The 26,436-nt window shown below is 41.5% G+C and overlaps 2 protein-coding genes across 4 annotated transcripts; one reads left to right on the top strand and one right to left on the bottom strand.

Moving 5' to 3' along the window:
• Positions 1–1,247: 1,247 nt before the first annotated feature.
• Positions 1,248–21,482, top strand: Nost (Nostrin). Of its 2 annotated transcripts, XM_043433251.1 has the most exons (9): positions 1,248–1,411; positions 4,424–8,077; positions 17,028–17,116; positions 17,628–17,707; positions 17,807–17,931; positions 18,234–18,698; positions 19,060–19,389; positions 19,829–19,981; positions 20,150–21,482. In XM_043433251.1, exons 2-9 carry the CDS (start codon positions 5,780–5,782, stop codon positions 20,567–20,569), a joined length of 3,960 nt encoding a protein of 1,319 aa, XP_043289186.1. In that variant the 5' UTR covers positions 1,248–1,411; positions 4,424–5,779; the 3' UTR covers positions 20,570–21,482. The 2 variants fall into 2 exon arrangements, with proteins under 2 accessions (XP_043289186.1, XP_043289185.1); XM_043433250.1 differs by lacking the exon at positions 1,248–1,411 and having other exon boundaries at positions 4,126–8,077.
• A 297-nt stretch (positions 21,483–21,779) lies between these two features.
• LOC122419022 (phospholipase A1-like) lies at positions 21,780–25,472 on the bottom strand. Of its 2 annotated transcripts, XM_043433254.1 has the most exons (6): positions 25,135–25,472; positions 24,413–24,873; positions 23,345–23,448; positions 22,686–22,993; positions 22,273–22,368; positions 21,780–22,195 (listed from the first exon to the last, which is right to left on the bottom strand). In XM_043433254.1, the coding sequence occupies exons 2-6, from the start codon at positions 24,836–24,838 to the stop codon at positions 21,927–21,929; spliced, it is 1,203 nt and encodes a 400-aa protein (XP_043289189.1). In that variant the 5' UTR covers positions 24,839–24,873; positions 25,135–25,472; the 3' UTR covers positions 21,780–21,926. The 2 variants fall into 2 exon arrangements, with proteins under 2 accessions (XP_043289189.1, XP_043289188.1); XM_043433253.1 differs by lacking the exon at positions 25,135–25,472 and having other exon boundaries at positions 24,413–25,127.
• Between the last annotated feature and the right edge of the window lie 964 nt (positions 25,473–26,436).

Genomic DNA, 26,436 nt, shown 5'->3' with positions numbered 1-26,436 from the left:
CAACGAAATGAACGAAAAAAATACTTGTTATTCGCCAATTTTTTATTTCACGAATCATCGGTGTAGGTTGAAAAACTACGAGTCGCAGATTCGGCAGGGAACAAAATGGGAGATTAACTCGATTTATTCTAGAGTTTTTTGAGAGCACATTTCGTTGGACTCCAACGTTGCCAACTCCAGCGTCGTCGATCTACTGACGTTGCGAAATTTCGGAGTTTCTATTCGCACGTCTACCGAAAAAATTATTCGATAAAAGTCGACGCAAGTTTGTAGTTATGCGGAAATGGCATCGTCCGAAATAAAGAACGGAGTTGAAAAAGTGCAGCGGTGACATTGCAAGACTCGATGTCCTCGCTCCGGCAGCGAGACTCGCGATCGCATAAAGTTGCACTCTCTGATACAGAGCGATCGGGATTTGCGGATAGACGCGCGTCGTATGTCGGAGAATGCGCGCGCATGAACTTCGCCGATATATCGCAAGATCGAATCGCCAGTGGGCAAGGTCATCGCGCTCCTGGGTTATGCTCAAATGCAGGAATCGGCCATTTCCAGTGTTACCGATCTCTATAACTCAAAATGGGAGGAATCCACATTAAAATTGTTCAAATATTCCAACATTTTGCTGCCCTCATTCAACCAAATTCTTGTACTCGCGAAACGTAATTTCCAGCAGCCTTTTTTCACACAGAAACGAATTTTTTTAAAATCCCATCGAAGGTTAGAAATCAACAAAATTCCATTTTCAGTAGCGAAGAAGCTTGCAGTAACGAACAAAAATATATTCCTCAGGCCTTTTGTCGACGTTCTTCCGAGATTTTCCTGCTCGCAATCGGTGTCGCGAGTGCACTACGTACATGGCATTATAAGCATACATGTCCGTCAGCGATCCTCTTTTATTATATACACTCTTTTATTTGAGACTCGAGGCTGCATCGGGAGTTCGTGGCAAAAGCATTTTCCCAGAGAGGCTGCGTACGACGGTTTGCTCCCGGTTGTATAACACTCGTATTCTCTCGTGTGTACAAAAGTACAATTACATGCGCGTGCAGTGTATCGAGTGTACAGACAAACACAGTCAATTATACGGATACGAGTTTTTTTTCCTTTTTTTTTTCTTATGTACGCGGGTACGTTGCAGTCACATACGTGTACGTGCATGTACATCAAATCCAATACGGATATAATCGTTTGACGCAGTTGTGTAATACGGTCGGGACTTCCACATGAGCTCGAGTTCCATCATCAGTGCGGATCCAGTCGAGCACCGCGGGAGTCGCTCGACGATTCATTCGCGCTTGTGCGTGTACTTATCGTCAACTCCTCGACGACGACGATGCCGTCGACAATAAAAAAGATTCACACGCGAGGGGCTTCGGGTTTCGAACTTTTATTTTTGTCGCGTCCAAGTCGGGTGTGTATTTCGTTATCGGAGCTGAAACGCGCCTCAAGCTCTGGCTCGCATTGCTTCTGTTCGCCAAAATTTAAGAAAGCTCGTGACTCTCTTTCACACTCGAATTTCGGCTCGCTCTTGACACTCGTGTACGTGTGGGCTTGGTATAAATAGCTCGAGCTTCAAATCACCGTTAGAAAAGTCCGCTCGATCTCGTTCAATCCGAAACTCCAGTAGGATAGGATCGAAAAAAGGGCTTTCACGTCGAACGACGAATCCGCGTTCGATTCTTCTCGGATGTCGCTCAGTCAACATCGTCGCCACAATAAACAAAAGAAAAAATAACTCACGCAATTCGTCAGTCACGTGATTTCCGGTGTCCATCTTTATTGGACGTGCGTTACAATAACATCGCGTTTGAGGACACTTGAATCACGCTGCGTCGTCCGGTTGCCAATGTGACTGACCGCTCGAGAACTCGCTACCGGAAAATCAAGCTCTGTATATTCGTTGTTGGATAGTTGACAAAAATTTAGGTCCACACACAAAATCCAATTGCGAAATTCTCATTCCGGAGGTTCATCGACCCCTCGGAGTTGCAAAATTTATAAAATTTCAGTTCAGTGAACAATATCGTGAGGAAAAAACATTTCGAAACGTTTTTTGTAACGATATCAATTGATTTTTGGACCGTTGAAGCACTTTTAAAGACCCGCGTTAGCGAAAGAGCCGCGCGAGAATTTGAAATCGAGAGTAGCTCCCGTTGTTTTCTTGACATTGGAACACGTCATGGCGGACCAACGAAAATTTAAGCGATTATGCCAACTCGAGAGTAAACTCCAGGCCTGCTAATTTCTTGCTGACAAACAGATTTATTGGGATGTTTCTTAACTTCGAGCGCGTTGAAAAAAGTAACTTCCAATTCCGAGATATTTCTCTTCGCGTTGGATCGGTCGGCGGGTTTTAAAAGCGGGTCGTTAAACGATTTGTTAAACTGGAGCAGGGCCCCTCTCGTGCGAGCACATCGAGGAAGGAGGCGCGAAAGAATAATCGGGTTGCATAACACCGCGAGTGCCATTCGTCGTTGGAACAGAAGGCTGCGCGTATTATCTAGTCCGCGTTTTTATTGCGAAGCATTCATACGCGCACACGGACTCGTTCGCACATAAAAATATGCATGTGAATGCACACACCGAGGGAAAATGAGCGGTTAGAGGATTTGCGAAGAGGGGCACTCGCTCGTCAACTCGACTATTAAAAAGAGCCACGATTTATTGAGAGAAAAAAGTCACGAGAGTATCCATCGGGGCTGTACACTTGGAAGTAAAATTATCCAAATGGTCTTTCGGATATTTCAAGTTTTTGCGACCGTGCACTTTCTGCATACCCGTAATCTGCGCAATAGCGAGTGAACTCTCGTGAAAACAGGACGCTATTTTCCTTCGTAACGAGACTGGTGAAAATCGGTAGCTCGAAGAGAGTGAAAAATTCTCCGACTTTTTCGACAGATTCTGTACCATTTAATAGCAACTTTCGATACAATCAAATGAACTTATTTTTTTCACAAATTCAATATTTCCAGTTAATTATCTCGCTGAAGATTCCTCTATGAAAAGACTCATGAAAAAACGTTTTATGTACAGAAAAAAGTGGGAACCACCGACACGAGGCAATCGAGTATATGCTCGTATAGGAAAACTCTGCTGGAGTCAACATTTCTATAATCAAAAAACAATTTAAACTCACGATCTTATGGTCTGAACGGTATTACTGAGATACTAAAACTTTTTGAACGTTTACCGTTAGTAAAATGTCTTTTAAATGAAGTTAAATTATTGATGATAATTTCGTTGCAAGTTTTTGTAGCAGTCGTTGATAGTATCTTCTCCACAAAAGTGTCAGCTACTAAGAACTATTCAAAAAAATTTTTCCCCCCAACGTCCAATTAAGGTATTCCTTTTGTATGACCGTATTTCTTGGTGCAAATAGGGCACTCGAAATCTCGACTGATTTCTAACCTCTGAGGAGTCGCCGTTCCATGAGAAAAGTTATAGATTCTTTACATTTTTTTCTGTCTGTGAGACAGTTTGTATCAGGAGAATTTAGAACTATTAAGTACATGAATTATTTAATAGAAATGTGGTGACGATGGAATCTCCATAAGCTCCTGTATAAATTTACGATTTCTGAAGTTTTAATTCTTTATTAAATGTTCGGTAACCTGACCTGAAATTTTGCCAATCTACTCGCATGTACTTTTACTTTACTGCTATTTAAAATCAGTTATTTTTATAATATTCGGCTCCGCGAAAGGAATACCTTAAATTTAGGAGTTTTTCTTCACCGGTTGACTAGATTTTTATCTCATGTTCTTTATAAACCGTGACTCAATAAGTTACCGGTAAATTTGGGGTTCCCTCAGTATCGATGGTAGCATCTTTTTGAAGGATCGTTTTCGTTCGAGGATGTTTTCGTACAATCGATCATAAAATTCGTTCCGATGCCGAATTAAGTTGTGCCTACGTGTTCTCGTCTATTTGGATAGACATTTCTCGCTCCATTTCTCTCTCTTCCTCTCTCGCTCCTTCGTTCTCGCTCCGAGGAGGCTTGATTCGTTCGTTAAATGTGTAAGAGCACCGTTTCTATAATATACCGGACTCGGGCAACTAGTTGGCTCAGTAAGCTCGACACTGTTCGTTCGGTTACGTCTCCGCAGTACTATCGAACGTCGCTCGAAAAGAGACAAGTGCCAGCGACTGTTCGCTGGTCACTGTTGTCGCGTCTACACCACCGGTGAACGTGGAGGTTTGAGTGTGGCTACGAGAGTGTGATGATGCAGTGCGACTCACCGCGAGTCTTGCGATCGGGCCCGGCCCGGTAGCTCGAGCTCTCTCGCGGGCTTCCATACACACAACACACCTGTCGAAACGCTCGTGACGCATGGACGTTAAGATGTTGAAATTCAATCAGCCTCAATCTCAGATTCCTCTGTGGCACGAGTAAAATGTATAAATTTTCAGTGGTGAATTTTAGGTCAATTCAATGGACGATCTCATCGAAAGAGCATCGTTATGAAATGTGTGGATGATTGACAAAAAAAAGTCAATTAAGACGATCGAATCGTCATGAATTCTTTGAAGAATTGGAAGGAAAATTACGGAAAAAGATACTGAATGACGAGAGAAGTTTCTCGTTGTGCGTTCGAAGAAATATATATTTGTGTGACGAAGCAACTGACTGAGAGTGAAAAAAATACGTGAACTGAACGACGTAGCAGGTAGCTATATAATGTTTACGTGTACGAGTGTATACACGTACAAGGAGATTCGTCACTGAATCTATTTGAACAAGAGGTGTCTTCGGTGTGTACATCGTGCACGAAACATGGTGGATTTCGAATTCGAGGTGCTCGTATCAAGCTCGCTGACGTTTCCGTTGCGGTTATCAGGCCTGGGGAACATGGCACCGCGGTGAAAATTCGTCCAGTTTGTGAAACTGTAGCCTCAGCCTTTTTCAATGTTTATTGATAAAAGCAGAGTGCGAGGTGGAAATAAGTGCGCGGAAGATCGTTCTCTCAGCCGGGCCCAGGGGCGCATGAATCGATAAGCACTTTGCGTGGGGCTGCGATAAGAAGAAAAAAGGCCAAATACAAAATATACTGATCGGTGAAATATCTCGTTTGACTTCCTGGTTCGAAGACTTGGTGACTAGAAACGCGAGTGTTACGTGCACAATATCTGGATCCAGGAAATTGCGAAAACTCGGCGGTGCGCTCCACCGATACCAATGGAAAAGCATTTTTAACTGTAACCACATGTAAAGCACATACACAATCGCCATCGTACGGATATCACTGGTCGCGAGGGCACGTGTCAAACGTGCGTGCTGGAGTCACACGACCGTGTCGTTCCAGTGCGTTTCCCCGTGCATCGCCACTGAGAGTACGAGTTTACGAAACACGTTCTGTCTCGAACGGCTCGAACGTTTGTGCGAATCTATATGTATACGCTGCTTTTGACGTGACGATGAAGGAGAATCCAGAACTGCGTTTCCACCGGTGCTCCTTCGACTCGAAGCACTGGAATAGTTTTCCAGTCGATGCAACGGGATCGCGGGGATAGATTATCAACCGCATCCGAGACACCTCGGACGTTTCGTATACACCGCATCGACTCTTCATGCCCATGGATTCTGTAATTGAATCGTAGTGCAGTAAACTTTTCTACTGCGACGCTGTGTGTCCCACAAACACGGAGAAAAAATCGACAGCAATTATTCAGGAGCGGTGACCGTTGCTTCAATCTTCCTGATCCCAATAAACTGCACGATAAACGGACTTGAAACCAAGCGCGTTGTCACGTGACGACAATACAACGATTCCGGGCTATAATGAAAGAGGTCAAACAGGCGTGGACTGCACTTCTGTCATCGAAAAACTTGGTGACGAGCGGTACCTCGGCTCCTGGTGCTAGCGACACTTCCATTCCCGGTAATAACAACTCCCGAGCAACCTGGTACGACGCACCGGTCCCAGTTATAATTCATGGTCGAACGTTCGACCAGGAAGGGGGCGACAATTCGAACGCGATGTCGAGAACATCGGATGAAAGGAGTCCGGGAAATGGGGGAAATTCTATCAAAGGATACAAAGGCTCGATGCCGAAACGGAGGTTGAGCAAGGATTCTGGCATCGAAACGATCGCTTCGCTGCGCAGAACCTTCCTCGATGAATTCCGCAAGTCCAACGTCGCCGAGGAGCTCGGAAATGAGGCGAAGGTCGAGGGCCAGAGGGAGAAGGAATGCGTCTCACGGAATGGAAGACTTTCGAGGTGCACGCTCGTTGTCAGCGATCCCAGTGATGGAACTTTGAACGGGAATTCAAATTTTGAAAATAACCATTTCACGAAACAGGATTCGCACGAAGAAGTACTGTATGAGAATAACGTGGAGGCAGCGCTCAACAGTTTGAGTAAAATTTGCACCAAAGAACTGGATATCAACGCGGAATCTTCCACTCTGAGAAATCCCGTTGATCTTGATGACTCGATCGAAGGCGAGGACGAAAAGCGCTCCGAAGACGAATCCAATGGGAGTATCGCGGGAAGGAGGAGGCGGCGGAAGAGCAGCAGCGGCAGCAGGCGACACAGTTCCAGCGTCGAACTGACGGCAAAGGCAACTGTAAAAACAGACAACGAAGGCGTACCTACGATCAGCTTCAGTTTCCTACGCAGCGAGGATAACGCCAAACCGTTCATTCGCGATATTCCGCTCGAGGGCGAGGACGAAGTGGAAATGAGCCTCGAAGTATCGGAGCCATTGGTCAGGCAAGATTTGTACGATTTCCCGAAACGCGAATCGAACAAACGCCCGGCTCAATGCGACGAGGAGGCTGCTGAGAATAAGGCGGAAGAGAAAGAACCGACCGCTGAACTGCCGCCGAGGAGACTAGTGAACATTGGTGAAAATGGCGTTGCACCGAGATCGACGGAGATCGAGCTGTACGATTTCCCCAAGAACGGCAGACCCAATTTACCAGCTAAAAGTCCAAAGATTAGCAAGTCCGATATTACGCTGAAACAGCAAACGCCGATGAAATCTGTGAGATCTCGATGCGCCGAAGACATTGACAAATTGGAAGACAGACTTTACGAGTCCCCAATCGATGCGAAAGATCTTTCGTGCTCAGTCTCCAAAAGTAGCGAGATCATAAACGCCCCGTTCGAGGAGGAGACCGGAACGAAGAAGCTGAGTACCGAAGAGCTTCACCGTCCGCGGGATCAGAGGAAAATAGCTTACAGGTCCTTGAGAGCGGGCAGAAGCGTCGGGAGGATAGAAATTTTGGATACCGAAAGAGCCAAAGATATTCAAGCTTATTATTCGGATCCGGAGTGCCAGGAAAGCTCAGGGGCTATTGACGAGTTGGATAACGTCGAAGGACTGAAAAATCGAAAACGTCATCGGCGACTTGGCAAAGCCTGGGGCAAAATGCGAACCTGGTTGAGGGAGGAGAAATCACGATTGGGCGAAGTTGTCACGAGACACGCAAAGATGCAGGCGGTCGGCGTGCATCATCGAAGCGGCAAATCCGAGAGTGCTTTGTCGATGGGGAGTCGAACGGGTTCGTACGATTTGACCGAGGCCCGAACGAGGCAATTGGGCGAGGTAACACGCGTCGAAGAGTTCGGACTCTCGTCGGTTTCGGAGGAAGGCAATGCCTCAGATTCCGAAAGACCCGAATGGTCGACGGACGAATTACACGCTGACGACGATGACGGATGCGCCTTGGAAGTCGATAATAATGATGCTCGAGACGAGGAAGACAAAGAAAACCACAGGAAAAGAAACCAATTGGCTCATTCTCCGAATGATTATCCGGACGGTGATTTGGCTTCGGGAAGATTGGGAAAGACTTTGCGAGCGGATAATGCGCACCGAGGGATGCCAATGAAATTAACTCCGGTATCGTTCAGTGTCGACAAATTGTGCCCCGACGAGGTCAACGACGATCCTACCAACGGGATCCCCCTTCGACGGGATAGTGAACACACAACCACATCGACGACAACGACCGCCACGAGAGATCATGTTGGGAAAGGTGGTCTGATTAAGAGGAGAATGCTCGGGTCAATCAGGGGGTTAATGGCTTCCACTCATCTCCTTCACCAGCAACAAAACGAGACTGAAGAGGTAGCTAAACTCGACCACAACTCTCACTCTATCCACGCTATAATATGTGTGTTTCTGTGTGTGAGTTTTGTTATTTAGTAGATATGATCCTCGAGTACGCGAATATGTGGATATTTATCTATATTTTCATGCTCGTTTTATAATATCGCAGCGGTAGACTACATGTGCTGTGTAAACATTGCATTTCATTGCGGTTTTTCACCTAATATAACTTACTTTTCTCCACATTAAGGCTTTATTTACACTTGCAGCGGGCGAAAAAGCGTGATTTTCTTGATTTTTTTTCGACAAGAAAAAAAACGTTTATTGAAAAATTGTGAACGATATTTATTAATACATGTGTTCAGGTACTTGAACGATTTTTTTCATAAAAAAATTTTCCAAGATGACGAAACTCCAGCTGTATTCCAGTAGCACCTTTTTTGAGCAGCATTGATAACTAACAAACTATTGATCCGATCCATACGAAATTTATACCACTTATTTATTAAGATAGTAGCTTGGGCCTGGACGAGGGATTCGGAAAAAAATTTTTTAAAAGAAATGGTGAGAGTTTTAACAAAAAATTCGTTTTTTGAGGTGCTAAATTTTCGGTTTTTGCTTTTGTTAAAATTTTCTTTTCCAACAGAATATGAAATCCTTCGTCCAGGCTGCAACTATTATTATAATAAATAAGTGGTACAAATTCGGTACGGATCGGATTAATAGTTTTTTAGTAATCGTCTCCACCGCAAAGGTATTTAAAAAAAAAAAATAACGATTCTGAGATAACGGCGTTTAAAGATTCAAGAACTAGACGACCGCGCGCACCGGCGGGCAGTCGGTTGAAATAGCCACAGCTACGAATCTAATGCTCCCATCTTTATGAATAACTTTGTGAAAATATTCTTTAGACATTGCACTCGAAGAATATCTAATTAAAAAAATTTCGATTTTTCCGCCCATCGCAAGTGTATATCGAGGCCTTAATGCTCGTTAATTCGCATGCACTTTCGCATTCACGTGTTAAGCAGTTTCATTTAATAATCGCAAGTACCATCGACGCGTACCATTTAATTTCCAAGTTATTTCAATAATACACGTTATTTTAACCGAATTTCGTAATCTTGATGAACTCACACGAATCGAAACACTCTCAAACTATTCCTGTCGTTCCGATCGAATTATGCGAGCACTTTTGTGGGCGTCCATTAAGTAACCGGAGCACACGTTACGTGTTAGGGGCGTGTGATGATCGCGTTAATCGACGAGGTCATACGATTCGCATCCCGTGGAGTGTTACAATCTCAGGTCCTCGTAATAATGACAAGCATCACGAAACGTTAGGACGGATCAGCTGACGGATTACGTATACAAGTTTCACTCAAACGCGCATCTTACGATGCAAATTTGAGCGAACGAATGTGCATATTAGAGGGCAGAAACGCGACGATAATGAACCGCAAGGACCTCGACGCTCAAGGCAGTTTCCTCTGTCTGTATATAACGCAATTGGCAAGTACGATCCGCCGGAATACATCAAAATGATCGTAAAGGACGAACAATGGGAAAAGGGTTAATGGCTGCATTCGAAATTAGACGGTTCGTGGTTCTCGACGACGGGAATTCGAGTGTTCTCACAAATGATTCGACGAATTTACCGTTCGATGGATTTACACGCAACACGCTTATTGGCACTGCTCGCAAATTGTCCTATGTATACAGAAAATAGTATGCCAACGATGCGAGACAATCGTTAAGTGTTTTCTGCTTATTCCGCTACGACGCGATATCCCTACAACTATATGTAAGTAGACGCAACTACACAGGTAAAATTGTTGCCGCATAAGAGGTTATTCGATTCGTGCTGCGGTTAGGTGGTTCGAGTTACGCCACAAGGAAAATATTCTCCAAGAAAATTTTTCAGCTCGTACGAATCGGACTGTCTCACACATCCACGCCTCCGCATGGACCTATACTCGCTCTTTCCACGTAGACAGCAGATGCAAAAGTCCAACTTACTCCACGCGACTCGTGCTTACATCATTTACGGGCGTGTCTTCGCCTTTAATTATCGCATACGTGCATACCATCCGCGATTAAGACGAACGAACACGACTGATGTGAGCATCGATTGATATTAACCGTTTTTACACGATTTTTATTTTCAATACTTAAATACACGGAGGAAATTAAACTTGAAAAATTACTGGATTTTCAAGGACAAAGGAAAAATTACTGGACTTAAATTAATTGGAGTCCAACGAAATGATCTAAAAGAAGCCTTCAACAATTCCAGTAATTCTCCAACTTCGTTCCGTGTCGAATTTGCAATTCGTAGTTTTTCAACCTGCACCGATACTTGGTGAAATAAAAAATTGGTCAACTACAAATGTTTTTTTCGTTGATTTCGTTGGACTCTAACTTTGCACACTTCAGTGCCGTAAAGAAATTGAATTTTCCTACTAAAAAATAATATTCGTTGTTCACAGTAGGAACTTTTAACAGAGTATTTAGTAAATTTTGACGTCACGGTGAATTTTACTGCGCTGCACTGTCAAAATTTCCCTACGAATGTTTATGCTAAAATGCGGCTATACTGGGGACATTGCAGGACTATCTTGTCGCTATATCGGCCCATTTCCCCACTCTTTTTATGTGCTCATCCCTTTGTTAGTGTGTAAATCACCGTTTCAATGTGCTGTGAAATTCGGCCTACGTTAAGGCAAAGACATTTAACCGTGATGCACCGTGAAATTCACTGAACGTTTTGTAAATTTTATCATGCGTACCGTAACTTTCGCCATCTGCAATATTTATTGTTATAAAACTGAAAATTTCGCAAAATATTGAAAATTTTACAGTGCGTTACTGGAATAAATATTTTTCGTTAACTCGTCTCCGGAGTCAAATATATCCGGTAGACTTTACAGTGAATTTCACGCTAAATATTGCCGTTTAATTCTCTCCGTGTAATGTCGTTAATAATGGTTGAAATGAAGAATTACTTTGGAGTTTAATGATGCTCGGCTATTAGTCGAGTCCCATTTTGCTGCGTTAATAAAAAAATCCTGCGGATCGAAGTGCTTCAATCAAATTTCAAGACGTACGATTCCGTGGAATCGGGGCCAGCTGCAAATAACTGTAATCAATAATTCGAGGTACTGCGATATCAGAAAACTTTGTGCCCTGATTCGTTTAAGCGATCACTCTTCAACATCGATGAGTAATGAACTGTGCTGAATGAGTTATTTTTATGCAACTAACAACAATGCGAAGTTCATGTTTTTCATGGATCAGAGAAAATTTGTGTAACATCGATCATTCGATACGAATACTGTAATTTATTCAATACTCGGCCACGGCGTTACTCTCCGTTTCACGATTAAAAGCGAGACTACTGTGCACCGTATCTCGCGTGCTGCGCGGCGAGAAAACCCGTTCTGAAAACTTGTCTCGAATGTATTAATCGTTGAAAATGAACAAGTTGACGAAAGAAAACGCGTTTTTTCAGTGCGCCATGTTTTTTCATACATAGATTTCCTCGTTATGGAGGTACTTCGAAGGCTGAATGTAGCATTGATTGGTGGATGGAGAATCTGCAGACTGCATCGAAAAAAGTCTCAAATTTCTGCACAAATATTGTCGCATTTAATGGTACATTGAAAATATTTAGAAAACTCATTTTCCTACCACGCTTCCGGCTCTGCATATCGCCCAAAAGTAATGCCGACTCAAAATCGATTGTCCACATCACGACCTTCAATAAAGACTCGAAATCAATTTCACAGATATCCATCCTCGAATAATTCGTGATACTCGCAAGTGGTAACGACATTAAGTTCGAGCGAGTATTAAAAATAAAAATAAAAAATCCCCGGCATAATAACATAATTTGCGTTCAACGGGCAATTTATTCGGCCAGGAGAGCACGCGCGATCGTTGATGTGTGCCTCTTTCGCCGTCTTTAATCACGCTTGTAGCATGGAAAGTGTGGGAAAGTTGCGTGGTGAAAATGCGCCGCGTCTTTTATTCTAGACGATTTGCAGTGCGCGTAGATCAGGAAACGTAGAGTACACACATGCATGTGGTGAGAGAGAAAGAGACACACGCACGTGAACGCGTTCGTAGGAATAATCGCTCACGTTGTACGAGGAATACAACCATGACCGATAAAGCAATGGCCCCGAGAGATTCCCCTTCAGATATGGAGACTATAGACTAAGTGCTGGCTGTGCACATCTGCGAATATATGCCACTTGCTATATGGAAACGGTGAAACAAATTTTCAGCCAGCAAGCACCCCGAATGTCTGGAATAATGGAAACTTTGTTCGAATCCATTCGAAATATGTTGGTTGTTTCGGTTGCATAATGAAATTTTCAACGAAATAACATTCATTTGATTTCTATCATCATAAATATACAGGAGTGAAAATACCGATCGGCTCGGCCTGGAAAGCCTCACGTATACAAACATGACAATGGAGGCATCCGGAGAAATTCTAATATTTCAAGAACGCGTGTAACGTGCTCGAAGCAAAGTACGAAAGAAAGTACACAACTCAGCAGTCTACAATTTATTACTTGACCACAGTGCGACGCTTATTGGCTTCGATAAATTGTCCACTCAACATAACAGGGAAACCGTATTATCGCTGTAGCTTCACGAGTCAGCATTTGTCAATTTTCCCTTCAAGTTTATGCAACATTTTGCAGAATCCTCGTAATGATCGACGAGCACAGAAACGGTTTTGTTTTCTAGGATCTCGGATTTCATTCGTTTCGTAGATTACCAGTAGAGCTTTCAACATTTTCTATTATTTTCATTCTCATTTTGTCGTCAGAGTTGAAACAAATTTCACACAATTATTGTAATGCAGCATTCGTTTGACAATCACGAACGACACTGACCCAATTTTTGGCAAAAAGAAGCATCGTAACGAAGCATCGAAATACTTTGTATCGGTGCATATTTATTCGAGAGCAGAATTTCGAATCAGGACTCATAGACACTTCAAGATCGTCGATAGCGCGTTGCACGCTCCACATCGATCGAATTTTAATCTTGCTCAATCGATTGCATTCGATGCCTCCATGGTACATTTCAATACACATATACACCATGATATTACTCGTTACGGTTTTCGAGCAAGATCGAAGGTGTCGACCGTGCCCGAAGCACGAAATTGCCGAGCTGCAATCTCACCAAATGCAATTAGTCATGTCTCTCGTACGTCACAGAACCATTCGTGCCAAAAAGTGGATGCTCGGGGTCATACTTTGTTGTTGTACGTGACGCATTGTTATTACAAACGCAACGAATGGTGGCAGAAAATGAGCGTGACTTCCTGGCCGAACTTTGTATAGCATCGTACAGATTTTGGCCTCTCGTCTGTGTTACCTTTCGTTGCATTTTCATACTGTACTAATCAGAGAAAGTGGGAACAATATTTCTTCTATTCTGGCTCATACTTCCCTGTTCCTCTTTGTTTTTCTCTTTTTTTGACGTTAAGTACATGGGACGAGCGTGTGACGAAATGAGCTCGAAGTTTCGTGCTATTTTAAGATCTCTTCTCTGAGATCATTGTACATCCAACGTAGCTGGCTCTTTTACCACTCCCCAGTGCACCTGCTTTGCGAAACGATGGGAATATTCATCTGGCAATTTAGCAGTTCGTAAGACGAGTTACAAAAAGCTTGGAGGAACATCGTCCCTCTAGAGCTTTCCACGAGGGGCCAATTACTTGATTAATAGGAATTAGTCGGAGCTGAGAAAATTGCACGCTTCATGACTTTTATTCCGTGACATTGTAAAGGTAAACGAGTGCCTTCGAGTCTCCTAGAGGTGGAGAGAATACTGGCCTTGTGTCTCCTGGTTATTCACCAGGTTTGTAGAAAGTCTTCGTACAGGAACGTGCGAAACTCTCGCTCTTCGTGCCGCGCGAACACTCGTGCGAGTCTTCTTTCGAATTTTCGAATTCTCGCGGAAAGAAAAGATTCGCGTTGAGAATAATGATTCAAAAGAGAATTGTGAAATTACGAAAAAAACGAGCACGAATATCGACCGGCCTTTCACTTTTTCGAAACCCCTTTTCATCACATCGCCTTGGCTCTTTGATACTCACTTTTATGCAAAAAAAAAAAAACACTCGCCGCTCCCGTCTGCGGCTAATCGAAGACGAGAAAAGTAAAAAAAATTACACAAAAAATCGCTTCTTATCAGTTCAACTTGACAACTCGAGGAATTATGCACGTCCGGGAGTACGCCAAATCTGAGATAACGAGTTATACTTTATGCTCGAATAACCCTCAATTCGAACCGCGATTTTGCATTACTTTCAACACAAATGACTAAATCGTTCGAACGATTGTCGAAAATCGCACGACGAGTCAATTCGACTCAATTATTTTGGCAATAATTACTAAAATTGTGGCATTACAGCAAGCTTTTAAGGGGGGAAATAGGGTTAGGACAGCGTTTTCTCAATGATTTTCATGAATTTTTTTATAGTATAAAAAATGATTATAATTTATTGAAACTGTGAGAATATTTTATACGTATATATTCAAGCATATACTATAAAAATTTTGAAGAATTTCCTTGAAAAACACCGAAGATGTTAGCGACCCGATATTGCAAGTCACAATCAGACTCAGCATTTTGCGTACATTCTGGAAGCCGTAATTTTCATTGAAAATCAAACGAGGTTGGAATTTACTTTTATTGCAAGTTTTTTACGCAAGTTCAAAAAAAGTCGTTTTGAGAAAAACGCGTTTGAAAATATATAGTACCAAGAAAAACAGAGTCGAGCAGTCATAAATTTTTTTAATTACTTACAAGCGAGTCGGAATTTTACTAAAAAATTTTGAGAATATATTTTTCAATAATTCTACTAACAATTTATGAAATGAAACAAAAATCGATGTTCTAAACCGTCTAAACCTATTTCCCCCCTTAAAATTAATTCCACAGACGTCAATCAGAAGCCTACTTTACATCTGGTTCATTCAAATTTGTCTTTTTTATCGACGAATTCAACCAGAATTTCCGCTGTTACGAAACTCGTCACAATTTTGAATCAATCATAAATCGAAGGACAAAAATCATTTCAAATTCATTGTTTTCTGGGATTAACGATAAGATCACGTCAGAAAAAAACAAAACGAGTATTCGACTGGAAAAATAACCAACATTTCAAAATATTTTCTCAATCCAGTCTACGCGGATCGGAAAAAAGTCAAGCTGACGAGTTTTTGTAGAGAATTTGAATAACACGTTTTTCCATATGGTTTGAATACGCTGTCGAACCGGTCTTTTCTTCATGCTTCGATCGTTTGACGTAATTTATAAAAAATTAAATCAACCCAGCGTTCAAATATGAATACGCTAAATGAATGTAGGAACGTTCCGATATCGTAATTTTTGTAGATTGTTCGTTGCACAATTTTAGGCAATGCATAAAAGCATTGGCTGACGAAAAATAACGAATCTTTGATTGCGAAAAATCGAATAAGTTATAAAATATCGAGCGGGTTTCTCGCAGTCAGCCGATTAAGATACAAACCTTGATAAAACATAAATGTCAGATTGGAGCTACGAAAGTCAATTTATTCGAAGTTACGACGAATGTGTCCATTTCTTTTTGCGATGCTCGACACACTCGAATAGTCAAGGTGAAAGGCACACGGAAATGCGTGGTCACTATCACACAATCCCATACTCTCCATTTACGCCAGTAATGTTTTCTTCTCTCTCAATTTTTTTTTTTTTTTTTTTTATTCTAGAGAACTTCAGGCCCGGTAATGTCAAATTTATGCAATTACAACGTTTCGCTTCGAAAGTATTCTGAACAAGTGATAAAAGCATCTCTATAAAACCTGTTTTTTCGTCGAGAATTCACCTGATATAGTTTCCTTCGCGCATTTTTCCAAGTTTCATTTTTACCGAAATATTTCTGCTTGAACTTGAATGATTCACAGATAAAGTTTAGCCATGTGGGCACCTCTATAGTGAAAAAGTATTTCGACAACGATCTAAGTACTGACGAGTGACTAATATTTTCAACGTGGAAATATTAAAAAAGAGGCATAAAAATGTTTCGCGTTACATTGGTCACCTTTTTCATCGTCGCTCCTTATCGTCCTATTGGATTATCAGTGTTGCCATCGCCGAGATAAATGCTTATTCATTTTTGTATAAGCTCTGAACGAGCCAGTCGTTTTATGCATCAACAAAGAGCAGAATTTGTGTGAACCGTTCTCGAATCTCATCTCATGTGATCACACCTGCGTACTCTTATTCAAACATTCGTTCTAATCACAAGCATAGATTTGACTTTTCTATATGAAATGTGACATCCCGAGCGGTTCGCATTAGTTAAGAAAGTGAAGAAGAGCTCGAGAACAGTGGAATCGCGAGGTTGACCTTCGGCCAGTTACCGAAAGCAAATATCGTCATAACCAGTGACAACTGCAAATATTGAAAATATCGTGTTTCATGCATCACGAAGCGTGTTTACCGTTGGGAATATAACGAAGTTGAAATAGCGGAATAACAACGGTTACGAGAAGATCGAACGATCGTCGGGGCTCAGACGGTGTATCATTATGATAAACTTGAGGATAACGTATTGCTAGTAGTTTTGTGGTTATTTAAGCGTGTGTGAAAGGCTCGAGAGGAAAAGAGCGGAAACGTTTCCGATGCTATCGAATGATGCGAAGTCACATGAGGTGGAAAAAATATAAAAAAACAAACACGCAATTAACAATGCGTCGAAGGAAATCGCGATCTTTAGCGAGCTTTATCAGTCGGAGCTATCAGTCATTGCTCGATATCGATATTACAAATATCTTATTCGCAGTGAGTCTGCATCAAGGCTAACAATAAATTAGGCGTATGACCCTGGCCTGCTCTTGTCAGAAGTACCAGCTATTGGCATCGAATCATTTCGTGTGCTTTTTTCTTGCAGGGAGGTCCCGGCGGTTTCGAGGAAGTTCGAAGATACGTCAAACAAGGTGGTGACTTTTGCAAGGAGCTCGCAGCTATTTTACATGAGAGGTGAGTTCTACGCTGAACTTAATCAATACACAAACTCAATACTTTTCAGTTTTGATTTTTTATTTTTCGAAAACGGTCTTCGCCGTATCGTCACAAAGTTTGAACGGCACCTCCGCGGTATGTGTCGAAAAATAAATTCCGTGAATTCGAATGACGCTGAAGTTTGCGATGTTTTGGAGTCCAACGAAACGATCTAAAAAAGCCTCCAATAATTCCAATAATTCTTCAATTTCGTTCCCTGCCGAATTCGCAATTCGTAGATTTTCAACCTGCACCGATACTTGGTGAAATAAAAAATTGGTCAATTAAAAATGTCTTTTTCGTTCATTTCGCTGAACTGCGCAACGTTGCAAACTTCAGCGTCGTGAATTCGAAGTGAATGGTAAAATTTTATCTCTCATCTCAAAGGCCTTCAGTGCACATAAAAGTGTTTTCGAACGAAGATGAAACAAATTCGATTGTTTGAAAATTATTGAAATTTTCTTCATTTTGATTTTGTCTGACCTTCCAGAGCTGAACTTGAAGCATCGTATTCCAAGGGTCTCAGCAAGCTCAGTGGTAAACTGACAAAAGCCTGTGCGAAGGATCAAGGTGAGATAATTTCGTCCGAAATTTCAAGCAGTAATAAAAAACTATTGGAATTTATTCATCTCGAGGCTTTGATATTACATTGAACTTTGCGCAATGCAGGTGGAAATACTAGTGGAGGTGTGACCGAAGCATGGAGAAGCATTGGCGAAGAGATGGAGGCCGCGGCAGAAGCACACCGAGTCTGGGGTGCGGCACTCGGCGAACAGCTCGCTAAGCCATTGAGGGTGAGTGATATTTAATGGAAAATCGTGGTTAATTGTTAATTATGAAAATTAATTTACGTCGAACAACAGAAGAATGTATAAATATTTTTAAAACACGGATATTTAGAAATGAAAACGATCGCTTCGCTTTACATTGGAAATCTCGAAAAGGTCAAAGTTGACAGACTACTAAAAAATACCTCAAAAAAGTAATTTATTTTCCATTCAAAGTACTTCTGTACACGAGCTTCGTATATTTGTTCTTTCGAACGGAAATTCATGGGTGTTTGGCACATAAAGTATTTCATTGTGACATTTGGCAGGTGGGAGTAGCCGAGGCGCAAGGTCGCTCAAGGAAAGCGATCGAGAGCTCGGTCGACAAGGCGTCGAAATCGTTGCAGGAATGGCGTGGTATTGCTGCGAAGAGCAAGAAGCAGAGTTTTTCGTGTGCAAGAGAAAACGAGAGGCTGCAGGATCTCGCGCGAATACAATCGATAAGCCAGAGCCAACAGAACAACAACAAAATATCGAGCCATCAGATGACCGAGAAGGAAGTCAATAAACTTGAAACTAGAAGACGAAAGGCTGAGGACTCGTCACGCCGAGCAGACACTGAATTTTATACGGTCAGCGTGAGAGCCGAAAGAGCGAGACTCGAGTATGAAAGTACTGTGAGAAAAGGAGCCAAGCAGATGGAGCTACTCGAAGAGGAGAGACTCAGCGCTCTCAAGGATCTCGCTAACGTTTATCTCGCACATTTGCAGGCACTTGCACCGAGACTTCAGCAGGTATAGCCCCTTTTCTGAGTACTTTTTTCCAGCATGACCGATGCTAAATGGAGCTTGATCGATGACACCAAAATTGCAAATAATAACAAGCGAATAAAGAATATTTTGGTTTTTGTTTACGCTCCAAATATTCCGAGTTAAAGAATAGAGATTTTGTGAATTTCTGAATTTAATTTGCTTGCATAAATAAAGTCAAATGGAAGATAGTATCGAGTTGTGGACGATGAAGATAAATTACGATTAATTTGCCATGGTGTCATCGTAAACGTAACGAGGTATTGAAATCTCACGGCTGCCTCGCGCTCTTCTCTCCACGTTCGCATACTGATGTAATATTATTGGCATTATTTACTTTTTTTAGAGCGCCGATCGTTTATCTTCGCCGGTACGTAGCTGCAATGTTTCCCAAGATGTTGATATCTTGAAAAACGTTATTCGAAGATTGGAGAGCAACGACGGTTCGAACGTCGATCAGTTATTGCCAGATTTTTATGCCGAGCATGTAACCCTTGCTATGAATCGAGAACGCCGGAAGCAATCTCTCGTCAGAGTATTGCACCTGATAAGGCAAGATCTCGAGAGAGAAAGGCGCGGCAGAGAAGGCCTGGAGACGTTGCATCGTGCTTTCATCCAGACACCGGCATTTGCCGCTGACGAGAGCACACAGAACGTGACGGAGAAATTGCATCACGTAAGTTGTGAAATAAATATCTTTATGTATATATAAATACAAATCCACCGTACTTATATATCGATTATTTTATCAATTCTCGCCTCAGAAAGCCAACGTCAAAAAACTTTTCTGTCTGCCTTTTTTACTTCGCACATCTTACTTTTCGCGATACAGGAATCGTGTGAAATTTTACGTAACTGGCCCAGTCGTTAAAAAAACAATATAATCGTACTAGGATCAAATTCGCTTTGATTATCCTCGAGATTTCGCATCAATTGAGGCCAAAATACAAATATTGGTGTTTTTGATGAGTTTTTTAGATTTTATTCTCGAGATCAAATGAATAGTTTGGTGCACGACGTCCAAAGACGTGGTAGATACACGTTTTCATCGATAAGTTCGTGGCCGACGAGCACAGTCGTTAATCCTGTTCTGAAATTGAAATTCCTTCGTACAGATGAGATCTATGCTGACGTTTCTGGAAGCAGCAAGATACAAAGTTGGTGGTACACTGGCCGAGATCGAGGGTGGTAAGAGAGGAAAACATCCGTTGGCTGAGCACATACTGGTCTCGCGTGACAAGCAAGGGCTGCAGCAAAGTGTTCTCAAAGTACGTCAACTCTCATATTTTTTTCCTGATATTTTTTTCACAACAGAGACAATTTAAAAACGAATAGGATTTAATAGAAAGAAGTAAAAAAAAATTGAGCTGAATTTCAAAATTTTCAGTGTGAGTACAGAGAAAATTTGATACTCAATAAAATCGAAAATGTTTCAGGTCCCCTCTTGGGCGAAAAACGAATCGTTCGAGTTTCCGGAGAGCCAGGACGAGCTGGAGCTACATTTGACGAAGGATCACGACGCCGAGAGACAAGACTGGGTTGACAGAACAGCCGGTGACGGAAACTCGGAAAATCCACCGGACGAGGAAGATTTCAGCGATTTTGACGAATTTAGTAGTCAGTCCGAGGACAACAATAATCAGGAGGTCGAAATAGCTGATATGACGGACAAGACCGACATAACCGAGCAGTGCAGAGCAATATATCAATACTCGGCTAATTTAAACGATGAGCTTAGCCTGACACCCGGTGATCTCATAACGATACATGAAAAACAAGCCGACGGTTGGTGGATCGGCGAATGTGCTGGAAGAACTGGTATTTTTCCGGCCACTTATGTTCAACTCATACGCTAACGACGACTAAGAGGTTTAAAACAAGTAATGGCCTTCGAATATGTCGTACAAATTTCGTAACGTATTACCCCCGCGTACTTACGAGGCGAGCATTCATTTACGTGACGTATTATCCATGTACATATAGTTGCAAATTTGCAAGTGCCAATCCCTCAAAACGTCCATTTATCGAGGAGTCAATAATGGACTAACGCAAAAATCAATCCCCTCCAGTTGATCTGCACCTCGATTTTTCGTGTAGCTCCAAATTTGTTTGGGGGAAAAAAGGGTTGAGCACTATTTATAGACCTCAGCGTTTTAGTTTTGATTAAATCGGACTTAACTCACACGTTGTACTGTACGAACTCTTCGAATATTGAGCAGTCCTATGAGTTGCGCGGAGCTCAAAATATTTTGATTTATTAACTTGGCACGTAATCGAAACATCGATGAAAGATTTATAGATCGCAACACATCCGACTTCGATGTTAAATAACAAAAAAAGTGCACGCGCGATTTCGTTGCTGCGGATTCTTTTTTTTTCTTTCTGATGTTTCCCTACAAAGATTCATCGAAACGTTTATCTGAAAAAGAAAACTTCGTATTTTCATAACTGTGTTTCTAGAATTTTTGGTTATACCGTACGAGAAACAGAAAAACTTGGCTCTTCATTGATATTATGGAGTCTATCGTGAATTTATGTTATCTTTATCGAACGGAATTGATGAAGAAATCAAAAGAACGTTGAAATAAGCGGTACCAAATGACGCATTTGTATATAACAATAATTGAATTGCGATCTTGTTGAATTGTACATAGACATATCACCTGTACGAGAGAATGTTTGAATATTTAAATAAAAAAATTAAAATAATGCAAGTTAATATTCTGTAAATTAATCGAAGCAATAAAACAAAAGCGAAATCTTTGTTAATTGATGATTCTTGTCAACTCGTTAACATTCACGATTTATGTAAGACTTGACCGTCGAATTATATTACGAATTAGCTTTCAAATTATGAACAAACGAATTGTGTTGATTTGGAAACAACGTAACTCTACGTTTTATCATTTCTTTGCACTTTAAATGCGTAATCGAAACTTCTTTTCTAGTCGGATGATCAAAATATCGGTCACATAATTGATTGGGAACATCGACTGGATGGCAATTCATTAAAAAGACCGAGTACAACGAACGTCCTTTCAATCGTTGAAACTGAAAATTTCGAAGTTCTTAAAAACGTTTTTAATTGTCTTTTCTTCAAATCGCATCATTACTCCATTACAAACACTTGCGACCGAGAAATTCTGGTTCGGTCTAAATTGCTTTATTGAAAAAGCGTTTCACGTCCAAATCACAATTCCAGTTTCATGAAAATTATTTTATATGGAACGGTGGAATGCAAAAAGGTGCTGTCGCCGAAGTTGTCGCATAAAACGTGCCTCTCTCATCGTGCATTTCCGATCGTATTCCCATTTCCGTACAATCGTTAGCGTTGCATGTTTCCCACGAAACTTGAGATGTGTCCGCGTCCCTCGGATCCCACCGTTTTGCCCAAAATGTACAATTTCCTGCTTTCGCCGAGACAACCGATTCAGTGAAGTAATGGTACGAACGCTGGTGACTGCATTTACCAATTTCGATTGCTGGATAACAAAAATGTATTGAGCTATTCGTATGATCCTGGAGAATAATTATATTTGATAAATTATATGGCACTTACGAGTTTTTTTATTTGGTACATATTTCCAAAGTGATCCATTTCGATGAGTGCAACCAGGCTGAACGTTTCCACCGTTCGCATAAAAATCGACATGCCCTGATGAAACAATCACGTTACATTTGATCGATCCTTCATGTAAAAACGACTATCTTCATTAGAGCGAAAAATTCTCGATGCTTTGACGCATGCATGATCACGTTGAATGATTACAAGAATATCGAACATTGCACGACTCTCTTGAATGTCTACAATCCTATTTCTGTTTATAAAAATCGAATAAAATTCACGTTGTTGAACAAAATTTGAGGAATTGTATAATCGAACAAATAAATTTGCGATTGATTCAATGAGCTCAGAGGCTCCAATGCATCGAGAAGGGATGAAATAATTTCAGAAAGCAACGTCAATAAAACCTATGGGATCAGGCATTCCGAATCCGAATGTAGACTTCGTTTTGGAGCTGGTGTGAATGACGTCAACGAAATCTGCATCGGTGTTATCCAATCGGAATTCCAACGCAACGTCATGGAAGCACAACTCCGCTGGGTCCAGACCGGTGATTCTACTGACTCGCCAATCACTTCCCATTTCTCTAAATTCGCGAGCTGCTATTCCACTGATATGAGCTCCGAGACTGTGACCCACTAGATGAAGCGGGCCCCAAGTGGGCTGACGAAACTGCACCGCTGATTTTGTCACGTTTACCACGTCACGAAGAAATCTTGAATGTGTGTGTGTGCAAATTTTTACCTTAGAAAACGCTTTTGGATATCTGCTTTAAGGAAATGAGTCTTTCGTAAAATTCGACACGGAAAAGCTTTTTTTTAAGCATTAAAAATCTACGATTCGTCCTAATTTTTCAACAAAATATTATAAATCGAATGGGTGCTTTCAGTGTCAATTCCTACGTCAAAAAACACATCGCCTACTTTTATTATGGATTTACAATTGAATTTATTCACAGTTTCTCAAATTTTAATTAATCCATTGAACATAATAGAAATTTGAATTGCCTTTGAACAAATGTGAGTGTATTTGTAAACCAATGATCCACTCACGTGGTGATGCTTACCTCGCAATTGTATTACCGATCTCTTTAGTGTTGATTGCAGCATGAAGATAGTTGTAACTTTTCGATCCTCCCGACCAATCGACCACTATGACGTTAACATCGGCCTTGCGTGATTTAAGGTACCATCAAATGCGTAAAGAATATAATTTTCATTAGTACGATGTCAAATGTGAAGTATCGGAGCAAGCAGTTCCTCGTTTGATATTGAGCACGTTAAAACTGGCGTATTTTTTCAAATGACTAAAAACTCGTGGCCTTTCATGAATGAACTTTCCTCGCATTGAGCAAAGTTACGTGCGTTTATTTACCGCGTTTATTTAATTGACCTTTCGATAAATATTCTTTTTATTAATTCGGTAGAAGTAAGTAAAGTTTCCTCAACAAACTAAAGCAAAAAGATTTCTGCAAAGTGAATCAATTATTGAACGTTCGTTTCTTCGCTTCACTCAGGCAGATATTCTTCAAATTGGACTAATCACGAGTTTCTCTTCTCATTCGTAAGGACACGAACTATTTCTGAATACCAAGTATACAAACGCACAGATGTGTACCTCAAGGTTTATTAGCTCATACAGTCACAGCCAAAAGTAAGATTCTAAGGACTAAACGTGAACGAAATCTAAAGTTCTCTAATTTATTTCCGACTCAAAATAAGTCCACTCTATTGTGGGAGTGCTGTAAATGGTAAATTCGACATTTTCTTTGCGATTTTAAAATAATATTTTCATAAAATTGATTGAAGATTCGAAAATTTTACTTTGTTATTCTCTTGGCGAGGAAAAATATAAAAAAAAACATTGATTCATTCAACGAGACCCGACAAAAAGTTGAAATCCACGCGGCACTGCGTGACTGGGAGTTTTCAATTTACACTCGCATCGATAATAGCTCTAATTTCACAATGTCACGGATGGGTAACAGAGAAAACATTGCAAATGAGTCAACATTGGGGAGATGTTGACATCGAATTTTATCTTTTCAATTCCCCATTAGATCTGAGCCATTTGAGAGACTGTACGCGCTAACGAACTCGAATCTTCTCCTATTTGTTAATGGAACGTTACTAACCCACGAAAGAAGTGCGCTTCTCATTCGTTGTACCCAGCCCTTGAACCCACTCGACTTGAATCCATGTGTAATGAGCACTGTCCTCCGATCGCTTCGAAAATCGGTTGGATCCAATCGGAATTCCTGGCCCTCGTAAACTTCGACGGGAGTTGGTTGAATTCTCGATGAAAGGAAGAACCGAACACGTGGTACTTTCTTCGACGTGTCGAGAATCCACTTGACGGCACGTCCCAGCATCGATTTAACTTCGGAGCAATCAACGTGTTCAGAGGTCATTCCGTCTTCGTCGGGATCGGACGTTATCTCTGTACGTGGTGTATCAGATCGGCCACCGACGAGAGACCGGTAAACCGAAGATATTTTGAAGCTCTCGACAAGCAGGAGGGAGCAAAGCAAGGCCACAACAATGAATCCAAGACTCCTCATTTTGGATTATTCCGTGCGATGAGTTCTACGTGAAACTAAAAGTGACCGGTTTCAAATAGAGTTTTAGAGAAACAAAAATCAGTCCACGAAATTCGTCTTTTCGCGTATGAGATATCGAATCCGTCCCGACAGGCGTCAGAGGTCCCGACACCTTCGACCCGGTCGATATCGTCGATAAATCGAGTAATTGGGGCTATCACGAAGTCGCGAACGCTCGAATACAGAATATATGTCGATGGTGTTTATAGTTCACTGGTGAGCGTGGAGCGCACTCGTAAACTGTCCGACTACAATACCTTGAAAACGAGATAAACGAGATTGAGGGAAGGAGGAATTCCTCCCGTCACAGAATAAACGTCTCGCCGTTCTTAGTTCGATATAACCGATTCCCCACTCCGAGGCTGGCTGCGCGAGTCCGCCAAGCATTACGTGCTTTTGCTTTCCTCTGCGTGCCCTGATATACACGACTGCGGTGCTTTATCACGGAGGCGTTTAGATCCGAGTTTGTCACAGTAATATCAGGGAGATACGAGTGTCCGTGAATATCAGACGATTCGCTGAATGCGAAAACGTCAGATAAGGTGCATCGTCTCGGGCTTTTGCGCCTGATGTCACACGTAACGGGGGCGCGCAACGAGGCGTTCAAAAAATTCTCGTTTCTTTCTCTTTCGCTTGAAAATTATTGTGAAAATGAATTTTATAAGCCTCGTTAAACGTGCGCTGTCACATTTCTTGCAGTATCTCAACCTCCACGATCCGCGACACATGCGAGTGTCTGAACAAACGTCTCGCACGTTTATCTTCCCGGCAATAACGAAGATATGTGGTGGGCATTGAAACACTCCCATTCGTGTCGGAAAATATCCACTGAAATGGAGACAACCTTGTGAAAGCTGCTTAAAACGTATCTCGTATCGGGCTCGAGTTCGAACGTGAAGAAAACGGTCAATGACATTTTTTCAAGCGAATTCGTCATCGCTTCTTCGAAACTTTGTTTTGGCACGTAAACGCTCAGCAGTTGTTTCGATCGATCGTTTTTTCTTGCCCCGTCCGACGGATGATTCGTGATCGTCGTGTTGGAATAATTCAAAATTAAAGTCGGAATCACTAATCAAGTGTGCAACTACTTTATGTTGATTTATTTTAAGTCTAAATTATTAATAAAATTAATAAACACTTACATTGAGAATATTTTCATCATAAGAATGTAATAAAATGCTTTAAAAATATTATAAAAGACAAAATTTATACTTCGACTTGACTAGTTAATGATTGAGTCGGTACCGCGGTGACACTTGAAATACACATAAGCTAGGGAACATTTTTATTGTGCGAAAGAAAGTTTATATCGGTGTAACAGCACCGAGAAAAAGGAGTGGTCAATTCATTAAACAAAAAGCAAAGCTACTAGACGAATGAAAGCACGTGAGTCAGTCTCAAAAATAAATTAGATGAAATTCCCGCGATTCCCGAATTTGCCCGAAGTTCAATCAGCTGTTACCAGCAGGCCAACGTAATGACTGACATCCGCTTTCGATACGTCAAAAACTACAGTTTTTTCATGTTTTCTTTCTTAAAAGCTCCGTAAGGTAATGTTT

The sequence above is a fragment of the Venturia canescens genome, chromosome 1, assembly GCF_019457755.1.
Source record: "Venturia canescens isolate UGA chromosome 1, ASM1945775v1, whole genome shotgun sequence".
NCBI classification, from domain to species: domain Eukaryota; kingdom Metazoa; phylum Arthropoda; class Insecta; order Hymenoptera; family Ichneumonidae; genus Venturia; species Venturia canescens.
Note: the sequence above shows the minus strand (reverse complement) of the source record. Positions and strands in the feature narration are given on the sequence as shown.

Coding starts and splice junctions, on each gene's coding strand:
- LOC122419022 (XM_043433254.1), bottom strand. CDS start 24,838: ATGAGGAGTCTTGGATTCATTGTTGTGGCCTTGCTTTGCTCCCTCCTG. Junction 23,449..24,412: donor GAAGCGCACTTCTTTCGTGG/GTTAGTAACGTT, acceptor AAATCACGCAAG/GCCGATGTTAACGTCATAGT. Junction 22,994..23,344: donor ATCGGTAATACAATTGCGAG/GTAAGCATCACC, acceptor CACACATTCAAG/ATTTCTTCGTGACGTGGTAA.
- Nost (XM_043433251.1), top strand. CDS start 5,780: ATGAAAGAGGTCAAACAGGCGTGGACTGCACTTCTGTCATCGAAAAAC. Junction 17,117..17,627: donor GCAGCTATTTTACATGAGAG/GTGAGTTCTACG, acceptor CTGACCTTCCAG/AGCTGAACTTGAAGCATCGT. Junction 19,982..20,149: donor TGCAGCAAAGTGTTCTCAAA/GTACGTCAACTC, acceptor AAAATGTTTCAG/GTCCCCTCTTGGGCGAAAAA.